At 59.1% G+C, this 10,983-nt stretch overlaps 1 protein-coding gene across 1 annotated transcript; it reads left to right on the plus strand.

Annotated features, from left to right (window-relative positions):
* Positions 1 to 1,269: 1,269 nt before the first annotated feature.
* On the plus strand, positions 1,270 to 7,385 carry RNF208 (ring finger protein 208). Its single transcript, XM_032766455.2, has 2 exons — positions 1,270 to 2,470; positions 4,900 to 7,385. Exon 2 carries the CDS (start codon positions 5,695 to 5,697, stop codon positions 6,514 to 6,516), a length of 822 nt encoding a protein of 273 aa, XP_032622346.1. The 5' UTR covers positions 1,270 to 2,470; positions 4,900 to 5,694; the 3' UTR covers positions 6,517 to 7,385.
* The last annotated feature ends 3,598 nt before the right edge of the window (positions 7,386 to 10,983 follow it).

The following is a 10,983-nucleotide window of genomic DNA, read 5'->3' on the forward strand; positions in this document are numbered from 1 at the left end:
CCCCCGCTATGGGACACTGCTCCGGGGCGCTGGGCCCAGCCAGCACAGAGCCCCCGCTATGGGACACTGCCCCGGGGCGCTGGGCCCAGCCAGCACAGAGCCCTCCGCTTTGGGACACTGCCCCGGGGCGCTGGGCCCAGCCAGCACAGAACCCCCCGCTACGGGACACTGCCCTGGGGCGCTGGGCCCAGCCAGCACAGAACCCCCCCGCTACGGGACACTGCCCCGGGGCGCTGGGCCCAACCAGCACAGAGCCCCCCGCTATGGGACACTGCCCCAGGGCACTGGGCCCAGCCAGCACAGAGCCCCCCGCTATGGGACACTGCCCCAGGGCGCTGGGCCCAGCCAGCACAGAGCCCCCCCGCTATGGGACACTGCCCCGGGGCGCTGGGCCCAGCCAGCACAGAGCCCCTCGCTATGGGACACTGCCCCGGGGCGCTGGACCCAGCCAGCACAGAGCCCCCCGCTATGGGACACTGCTCCGGGGCGCTGGGCCCAGCCAGCACAGAGCCCCCGCTATGGGACACTGCCCCGGGGCGCTGGGCCCAGCCAGCACAGAGCCCTCCGCTTTGGGACACTGCCCCGGGGCGCTGGGCCCAGCCAGCACAGAACCCCCCGCTACGGGACACTGCCCTGGGGCGCTGGGCCCAGCCAGCACAGAACCCCCCCGCTACGGGACACTGCCCCGGGGCGCTGGGCCCAACCAGCACAGAGCCCCCCGCTATGGGACACTGCTCCGGGGAGCTGGACCCAGCCAGCGCAGAGCCCCCCGCTATGGGACACTGCCCCGGGGCGCTGGGCCCAGCCAGTGCAGAGCCCCCCGCTATCGTGGCAATACTCCTGGCTCTTTACACCAATGCCTGGGTTTGTCCTGCAGTTGCCGAGTCACTGCAGGCCCCTCTAAATTGCTGGGTCCGGGCCCTGCACGCGTGTCTGTCTGTCTGTCTGTCTGGAGGCCCCAGCAGGGGTCAAAGCAGGTCTGCGCTCTCTGAAATGGCCTCTGCTGGCCTCAGCCAGGCAGCATGTGCATTTGCGGGGTGCTCCGAGGCTGACCTTGGGCTGCCAGGGTGGCAGAGATTCGTTGCTGCTGTAGCAGCAGCAGGCAGCTCAAATGGCGGAAAAAGTGTGAGGGGGAGGAAGGAAGCCGAGACCACAGTCTGTGCTCCTCACAGCCGAGCGAGCAGGGAGCTCACTGAGCGCGGCAGCCAGCCTGCCATGCAGGGGGGAAATCCCCTTCGCCCCCGCCCCCAGTGAGCCGAGATCCGGCTGCTGCACGAGCAGGGGCGCTGAGCTAAGTGCTGCTGAGGGAGGGGGAAAGACTCATGAATGACGAGGGGGAGGGAGCCGACGTTGGGCACTAGGGCACTGCGGACCACTGGGCTCCGTGCTGCTGATAGCGAGAAATGTGAGCTGGCTGCATCACTGCAGTACCCGCTGCAGACACACAGAGAGCGGGAGAGAGAGCGGCAAGGAGCCAGCTCCCAGCCCGGAGCATCCCCGGCTCAGGCTCCCTCACAGCCAGGAAACAGCTCCCGGGCAGAGCCTTCTCCAGCAGCAGCGACCACCGCCAGCACCGAGCATCCCCAGGGGACAGGGTCCGCCAGCAACAGAAAGGACTTGGCCAGGCCCTTGCTTCCAGCCAGCCCTGCACCTGCTGTGCAGCCCAGGATCTTGCCTTGCAGAGATGATCCCAGGAAAGCTACTAGCAGCGGCTGCCGCCTCTTGTACGAGTCTGCCGGGTCAGTAGCCGGCAGATGCCGTGTGCACTTGCCGTCGCAGACAGTGTTGCATCAGCTTCGTACCTGTAGAAGCAAAATCCCCTCCTGCCCAGAGAGCGGGGGGCGCGTTTGCTGGCTTCCTGGGGCGAGGAGGCTGGCTGGGAACGAAAGCCCTGCGAAGAGGCGTTTGTCCTTCATCACTGCAGTCTGAAAGAGTCGCATCCCTGGGGTCGAAGGTGCGGGCAGGGGCAGTCCCAGGGAACTGGCCTCCTGACGCACATCAGCAGCAGGCCTGGGGGAGCTAGGCTCCCTCCTGAGCCCACTGGCCTGCAGGTACCTCGCAGGGCTGGCCACTGCACAGCATCCGGAACAAGCACAGCTGGGGGCCAGCCCTTCCTCGGAGTGCGGCCTTTGTGTCCTGCCCTTTAGGGGATAATCGCCTCCTTGCTGGGCTGGGTATTGACCAGCAGAAGAGGCTGCATTGAGCAGGTTCTTGCCAGGGAGCTGGAGTGGAAGTGAGGAAGAGCCAGGCTGGATTTGGAGAGGGTGCGGATACCAGAGAGTCCCCCTAGGGAGCCAGGACTCTGGACAAGCAGCACTGGAGCCTGCATCTCCTCTGCCTTTCAGATAACCTCTAGTGGCTGGGGCCTCCAGTCCGCTGGTCCCTTGCCTGGCAGGGGGAGAGGAGCCAGCCCCGCAAGGCAGGAGCCTCCTTAAACAACAAAGCTTTGAAGCCCCCCAGCCCAGCTCAGGTAAGGGGATTTCCTGCCTGTTAGCGTGTGGGCATCAGCCTGCGGGACTGTGTGTTCGCCTGTGCATGTGTGTGAGTGCTGTGTAACTGTGCGCGGATGTGTGCATGCTGTGTGTCAGTCTGAGTGCTGTGTAACTGTGTGCCTGGATGTGTAGGTGTGTGATGTGTCAGTCTGAGTGCTGTGTGCGTGGATGTGTGCATGTTGTGTGTTAGTGTGAGTGCTGTGTAACTGTGTGCGTGGATGTGTAGGTGTGTGATGTGTCAGTCTGAGTGCTGTGTAACTGTGTGCATGGATGTGTGCCTGCTGTGTGTTAGTGTGAGTGCTGTGTAACTGTGTGCGTGGATGTGTGCATGTTGTGTGTTAGTGTGAGTGCTGTGTAACTGTGTGCATGTTGTGTGTTAGTGTGAGTGCTGTGTAACTGTGTGCGTGGATGTGTGCATGCTGTGTATCAGTGTGAGTGCTGAATGTGTCCTGTGGGTCATTGCATTCAGTATGATCATTGTGAGCACCCTGTGTCTGTGTCAGCATGGAATGTGCTGGGAGTGTGAATGCTGTGTATTACTTCTGATGTGTCACTGTGTGTGTGGTGTGTGCCTCTTGACCATGGCCTATCAGTGTGTGTGCCAGGTGTGTCACTCCTGTATTGTGTAGCAGTGTTTGTGCAGGTGTGTCACATATGTGTTGAGTAACAGTGTGCTGTGTGTCAGTGTGTGTGCTGAGTGTGTCACAGATGTGTTGTGTAGCAAGTTGTGTACTTTGTGTCAGTGTGTGCCGTGTGTGTCACTCCTGTGTTGTGTAGCAGTGGGAGTGCTGTGTGTTGGTGTGTGTGCCAGGTGTGTTACTCCTGTGTTGTGTAGCAGGGTGTGTGCTGTGTGTCAGTGTGTGTGCCGAGTGTGTCGCAGCTATGTTGTGTAGCTGGGTGTATGCCAGGTGTGTCACTCCTGTGTTGTGTAGCAGGGTGTGTGTTGTGTGGCAGGTGTGTCACTCGTGTGTTAGGTGGCAGGGTGTGTGTTGTGTGGCGGGTGTGTCCCTTTTGTGTTGTGTAGCAGGGTGTGTGCTGTGTGTTAGTGTGTGTGGTGGTGTGTCACTCCTGTGTTGTGTGGCAGGGTGTGTGTTGTGTGTCGGGTGTGTCACTCCTGTGTTGTGTGGCAGGGTGTGGTGTGGTGGTGTGTGACTCCTGTGTTGTGTGGCATGGTGTGTGTTGTGTGGCGGGTGTGTCACTCCTGTATTGTGTGGCAGGGTGTGTGTTGTGTGGCGGGTGTGTCACTCCTGTGTTGTGTGGCAGGGTGTGTGTTGTGTGGTGGTGTGTGACTCCTGCGTTGTGTGGCAGGGTGTGTGCTGTGTTATCCCTGTGGCCGGGGAGGTGGAAGGCAGCTCACTGCAGCCAGGCACAGCGGGCAGGCGGGTGATGAGGATTTGCTGCCTCCCAAGACCTGCTGGCTGTGAAGGAGGTTCAGGGCAGGCCCAGTGGGCCCAGCTAACTCACCAGCTCTTCCACCCGCTTCCTGCTGAACCCCACTGCATTAGGAGAAGACATTTGGGATGAATGAGAGATTTGGATGGGGTAAAATCCCTTGACCGGTTCCCTCAGCTGGCCCCTTGGGCAGCCCCTTAGCCAGATGATCCCCTCTGGGGCTGCCCCACAGCCAGACAGCCCTGTCGAACAGGCCTGTGGCCAAGCAGTCCCCTTCAGGTGGTCCCGTGGGTGCATGGCCCCGTGATCAGTTCTTGCAGAGCTTGGCTGGAGTGTGCTGAGGGCAGGAATTTGCTAGGCCTGCAGTGAAGGAGCCTCCATCGTCCTCTTCAGAGGGGCAGGGCTGTCTCCTTGCCACTAGCAAGGCAATACCTACAGTGACAATCATCCTTTCTCCCCAAAACACTGGTGCCCTCTCAGCCCCTGTCCCAAGAGGACTGGGGTGGGGGACATAGAGAGAGAGAGAAGCCAGAGCGGAGCAAATGTGTTGAGGGGGAGATAATGGGGGGAGAGTGACCAAATCGATGGGGGCAGGGGAGCTAATGCACAGATCTGGGGGCAGGAGCTCCGAACACCTGAGAAAGGCCCCCTGAGACCTAGGGAGGGGGAGGGGGAGTAACAGGCTACTTCTGCATCTGGGATTTCTAGAGGAGACATCAGAATCTGTCCTGGGCTTTGGTCAGGGAGGCTGAGCCCCTCTCCCCACCCCAACCCCAGGGAACTGACAGGTAGGTACCGGAGAGCAGAGGCCTGTGGGGAATGCCTGGCGACTTCCATGTCTTGCAGCTGTGCTGGGCCAGCCAGGGCTCTGGGGTGCCCCCCTCAGGTCTGCTCAATGAGCAGTGAGGAGAGTGAGGTGCTGGCTCCAGCCACCCAGTGACCCCCACTGAACACTTGCAGATTTCAAATCTCCCTTGAGCTGAGTTTCCAATTTCCTATTGCTTTGTGTTTCCAGCCTTTTCCTGCGAGGCACGCGGAGCTGAGGCTGGGGCAGCGCGGCAGGGCTGATCCGTGGCTACCCTTCTGCACTCCCACCAACAGAGTCCGGTCCACTCCCCAGCAGGACGCTTCCTGGTTCTGGGTCTGTTGCCCAGCTACTACCCTGGGGCAGCTGCAGGCTCCACGAACCTCAGTGACTGCGAGTGGGAGAGACAAAGTCAGAGCAAAGGAATTCACACACACGCATTCCTCAGTCCTGCCAGGATCTTACCCAGAAAGAGGAATACAGGCTGGGTGGGGGCAGGGCACCTGTGGGAAAGTGCAGGGAGCCCTCCTCGCAGGCTGGACTGCTGGGAGCTGTCCTGGGATGAACTGGAGCCCTGACTCATCTGCTCCAGGGCCAGGAGAAAGCCTGGCTGTCCCTAAGCCTCTTGCCTGAGTTTGCTGTTTCCAGCTGATGATGCTCTGGCGACACCACATAGAAAGTGGGAGATCTCTCAGCGACAGGGCTGCCACAGGATTAAGCATCTGAGAAAGGCACTGCGGGGAGGAAGAGCTTTGATCATCAGCTTGGAACCAAGGAGCAGAAAGGCTCCGCTCAGCAGGATGCTGCTGTGACTGCAGCCACTTCCTGTGCACGCCTCCATCTGCGGAAGCAGCACCTCCAGGAATGCGGGGGAAGCTAGGGTGACTGGAATCCAGAGCGAACTTTGTTGCCTAGAACTGCCCCTTTCTCCCAGGATGTGCCCCTGCTCCAGTGGCTTTCTCCAGCCCTATCGCTTCACTGCCCGAACACGATTGAAAGCTCTGCATGCTGCCAGCGTGTTTTAGCCTCATGCAGGCACCCCTTGCAGAACCCAGAGCAACGGACAGCAAGGTGAAAACGATCCTCATGTCGTGTCTCAAAGGGCAACAGGTCATCATCAAAATGGAGGCGATGAAGATCATCCACCCAGAGAAGTTCTCGGAGTTACAGGCCTCCCAGCCACGCTACACCTCAGCGCCCCGCCGGGAGCCCCCTCTCGTGGCCAAGCGTGCCTGGCCATCAGAGTCCGAGATCATTGTCAATCAGGCATGCGGGGATATCCCTGCCCTGGACAGTAACCCTGGCTCTCTGGGGCTGCCCCGGACTCCACCCCTGCCGCGGCGAGAGCGAATATACCAAGCGCAGCGCAAGGGCAGCTCAGAGGTCTGTTACCACCGCCAGCCGCCCTCAGATGAGGTGATCGTTAACCAGTACGTACTGCACCCCTCCACAGCTTGCGAGCCCCTCGAGTGCCCCACCTGCGGCCACATGTACAACTTCACCAACAAGCGGCCCCGCATCCTCTCCTGCCTGCACTCGGTGTGCGAGGAGTGCCTGCAGATCCTCTATGAATCCTGCCCCAAGTACAAATTCATCTCCTGCCCCACCTGCAAGCGGGAAACCGTGCTCTTCACTGACTACGGGCTGGCCGCGCTGGCGGTGAACACCAGTATCCTGAACAGACTGCCCACTGAGGCCCTGGCCACCAACCCCGTGCAGTGGAGCAGCGACGCCGACCGCAGCTGCTACCAGACCTTCCGCCAGTACTGTGGTGCAGCCTGCACCTGCCACATCCGAAATCCACTGTCTTCCTGCACCATCATGTAACCTGTGCACCCCGCCCTGCCTAGCCCCGCACCACCTCCCTGCCCCGGGGGCCGGACCATATGAGAGACGACCACGCACTAGCCCCAGGGGACGACAGGACTGAGTGAGGGTGGCAAGTCTCAGTAGCTCCCCTGGCGCTGCAGGTGCTATCCACGTCATCCCCAAGCCCAGCTCCCCATGCCAGCACAGGGCATCCCAACCTCCTCAGTGCTCAAGTTTAGGTGGGGGCCGCTGGGAACACAGCCCCCTTCGTAATCTGAAGCCACTGGCTGAGCAGAGGCCTGGCAGTGCTCCAGAGTGAGGGACATTCCTATCCTGCGGCTCACGCTCCCCCTGTGTGTCTGGACAGGTGCCACACAACCCCCTGTGCTCACTGCCAGGGCAGCTTGCTTCCCGTTGCCATCCCCTGGCTCTGTGGCCTGGTCAGGGGGAGCAACTCCAGCCAGGCGCGGCCCCACCATTGGCCTGGCTGACCCATGGCGCTGATGCCCCCATGTGGCACAGCACACTCAACCTACAGAGGTGGGGAGCCCGGGAGCTTCCCAGGGCTGAGCTGGACTGCACGTGAGACCTGAACCTGCCTCCCACAGGGACGGGATGGGAGGTTGCCAAACATCAGACACATTCTCTCTGCATTATTTGCCAAAGCTTTCATCTCAGTGGCCAAGCTGACATGCATCAAAGTAACTGCAGCAATTAAACCCGTTGCCATTGGCCTCCCATTATTAACAGACGTAGCCCATTTCCTCCGCAAGCCCTCCAGGAAAGCTCCCATTTGTCCTCGTTTTGGAGGATCTTTGTTTGCCCATCCCTGTCTGGGACACCCCGTCCTTTGGGTGGTTCATATTAATAAAGGCATTGAGTTGTGATCCTTCTTTCATGGGTTCTGTATGCCTCTGGGTGGGGAGGGGCCCGCGGATCTCCTCGCTCAGCCGAGCAGCAAAGGCCAAAGCCTTTGTCAAAGTGTGCCATGCCATGTTCCTCCCCTGTGCACCTCCAGCATGCTCCTGCTCCGCAGTAGGGCAGCCCAGGAGTGGGGGCCCCAGAGGGTATCTGGCTAGCAAGCCAAGGCCACCCCAGCCCTTTGTACTACTAACTGCAGAGGATGGGGTGACTGATTTGCCTATGACAGCGTCCCTGTGTCTGAAGGGGTTGTGGTGAGAGCGGCTGCACAGCACCATGCCCTCTGTTATCTCTCACTCAGGGGGAAGCAGCTGCCCTACTTGGAGACTTTATCTCTTCAGGACGTTTTGGGGAGAGCTTGCTGCAAAAAAAGGAAATAAAAAAAGAATAAAACAAGCCATAAGCTGCGAAGTATGGCAGTGCGCTCGCGCTGAACGCACACTCCCTGGGGACCCCTGCCCAGGCTTGGGTGCAGATCAGCCATCTGGGGCTGTATTGTCTGTACACACCTGGATCCCGTATCTTCTGGGCCCTCTGGCCAGGGCTGGCTCTGCCAGGTGAGCTCTAGACTCCCGGTCAGCTCAGTTCACCCCACAAATGTCGGTGTGAGTTCGTTCCTACTTATTACACTGCCACAGCCCCAAGAGCCAAACGTTCAGTGGAGAGGCTCAAACCCACCCGCCTCTCCAGGGAGCCCAGAGCTGGGGCCTCGGCGCCGTTAGGGAGAGGGAAGGTGAGACTCAGCAAGTAGCCCTGCAGGCTCCTGGGGCAGACACTGCAGTGCAGACAACCCCCCTGGCTCCCAGCCCTTTGGATGCAGCCAAAGCATGAGCGCTCCCTGCAGCCCCACTGAGGCTAGGGGAGAGTCCCGAGAAGCCATGCTCACTGGGCAGTGGTAGGACAGGGCTGGGGAGAGCACCGAGAACAGGGCCTGACAGCGTTTCATTTTCGCTCTGCTGATTCCTCCTGTCGCTGGTTGTGACGATGCTCCTATTTTCTACCTGGCCTCGTTAACCCCTGCTCCATCTCCCAAATAAAGCTTATACTGGAACGAACCACACCAAGCATCTATAGCATATGTTGCATGGGGCACGGGAGCAGGAGGCCATTTAGCTGGGACTAGACAAGGCCAGGATTCCTGTGGAGGCATTTACAAACCTTGTCAACAGCCTGCTGCCAGCTCCTGGCTGGCTCACCACTGTGGTGCCGGGGAGGCCCCAAGCCTGGACAAGATGGGACCTGGCAGCTCATGGGAGTGAGCCCGGCAGGAAAGGCTTTCTCCAGCCCCCCCCATTCACCCCCAGCTCTCTGCCCGGGACTGGGCCCCCATGTCTCAGCTGCATGCCAGGAACAGGGTATTGTTCTGGAGTTGGTCTGGCCTGGGATCCAGGCAGCAACTGCTGGCTCCTTCCTTTCCCGCTCATCCAGCACTTGTCTTGCGTGGGCGCTTACCAATCCTCCAGGACTGTCTTGGGGTCTCCAGGAATGAAAAAAATACTTTTCATGTGATGAACCTCCAGGAAGATGTAAGGCAAGGCTGCAGGCCGGGCATGGAGCTGGCCCTATGGGGCAGCCGCTGCAGAGCCCCTGACCCTACAGACCACAGGCCTGCTCCAGCTCAGCTGCTTTTCCTCCCTGATAGGTTAGCAGGGCACAGGGGCACTCTCCCAAGCAGCATTTCAGCAACTGCGGTGAGCTTTAGGGCCGTGCCTAGAGCTTGGGCAATGACTGGGTATGGTGAGTTAAAAACCCTCCAGTCCTCGCCTGCGAACCCTAAGGAAGGAAATGACTGTTCGGACGGCTCTGAGGGTTCAAATCTTAGGGATGTTTTATAAACTATCGATACCAAGACAATTGGTGAATTAAAAATACATTGAGAGATGGACAGTCGGACACTATTGAGAACTGCATGGCCACCATGCCGCGGCTGAGGTTTTATTAGCATAACATGGAGAAAGTTCTGCATAAAGCCTGGATCCGACCCAGAGGCTCTGGTTACCCCCAGACTCCTACACTGCCTGCTAGCACATGCAGCCAGACAAATGCCATGTGTGCGCAGTCCGGGTGCCCTTGGACTCACTCCTGAGTAGTTCGCCCCAGTTCTTCACTGCTATGGGGAGACAAGCTAGACAGTCCCATTAGGCCCCACGCCCAGTAGTAGCATGTCCTCCCATTAGTGCCAAGTGCAGTCATGGTCAGGGAAAAACATTTGTTTCCTTTGCATTATTTTATAAATAAGGGAAAACAATCTAAGCTACCACAGTGTTACCGCTCTCATTAAAGAAGGCAGGATGTGGTGAAGCGAAGTACAGGTTCCCTGGGGTGCCTGGCGCACAGCCTGCACGTTTCACCAGATGCTGGTGTATTTTTACATTAACGATAACATTAAGCAGCATGTTTTACCAGGAAAAGCAAGAATCAAATATAAATATACGCTTCCAGCACCGTTACCTCTGTGTGTGTGTGTGCATGTATCTCTGTGTGTATTTACATGTGTGTGCATATACCTCCATCTGTGTGCACATCTCTGAGTATGCAGGTGTGAGAGTGCACACATGTGAACACGTCCATGTGTGTCCAGTGCAGCTCAGGTAACACTGATGATGGACCCTTTGTGTTCTCGTGACGTTCTGTGATTGTAGCCACGCAGCATTAACGCTGTATTATGCACGGTTTTTTGCTCTCCCACTGCTGCTGAGGAGGAGACGGTGCCTGCAGGCAGCCCCTCAGCCCATGTACCATGAATAGCTGGACTCCCATTCTCCCATAACACAGACTCTGGCGAGCAGCACGCCCCACCCGAGAGACCCCAGACGGAACAAAGAAACTGTCCGACAGTGACTGCAGAATTACCCCTCCCCGCCCCACTGGAGTGTGGATCTGCTAAGCTGGAAACTACAGTTCCCTTCAGCCCCCACCCCACTGCACTGCCCCTTTCCGTGGCCAGGCAGGACAGAGGACCCTGAGCAGGAAGTGGCTTGGCTCCCTTTGAAGCAGTGGCCCTGGGCTAGCCAGGAGCTGCAGAGTAGCTGAATGCAGAGAGGACCCCCACCAGGAACCATAGGCAGAGGTGTGTGGAGAGTGGAACAGGTTGAGAGTGCTGGATATTACAGCTGGGGGCAGGTCTCATGGGGGAGCAGCACCAGCTGGGCAGGAGTCAGTGCAGAGGGGTCCCAATGAGAGACACTAACTGAGCCTGGCCTGGAAATCTGCCAGGGCCTATTTGTTTGTGTGACAAAGTGGGGGGGGTCCTTGGTTTTTCAGTGTTTTCCAGTGAGTGTTACTGGTTTAAGGAGGGGAGGGGAGAGGGAGTTTGTTGTTACAGAGGACCGGAGAGGGAACTTGGGACCCCAGCCGATGGCCGGGAGAATGGAGACCTCAATGACTGGAGACCTGACGACCTGGAGACCCAGCTCAGGAGACTCAGCCGGTTCCGGCCAGGGGAGGACAATGGGCTGTGAAGAGGGGACAGAGACGGGACTTGGGGCAGGGATATCGGAGGCCCAGCTGGGAAGCAGGGGGGCTCAGGGCTGGCGAGGGGGAGAAGGCAGAGCCCACCTGGCT

This window comes from Chelonoidis abingdonii, chromosome 24 (assembly GCF_003597395.2).
Source record: "Chelonoidis abingdonii isolate Lonesome George chromosome 24, CheloAbing_2.0, whole genome shotgun sequence".
NCBI lineage: Eukaryota > Metazoa > Chordata > Testudines > Testudinidae > Chelonoidis > Chelonoidis abingdonii.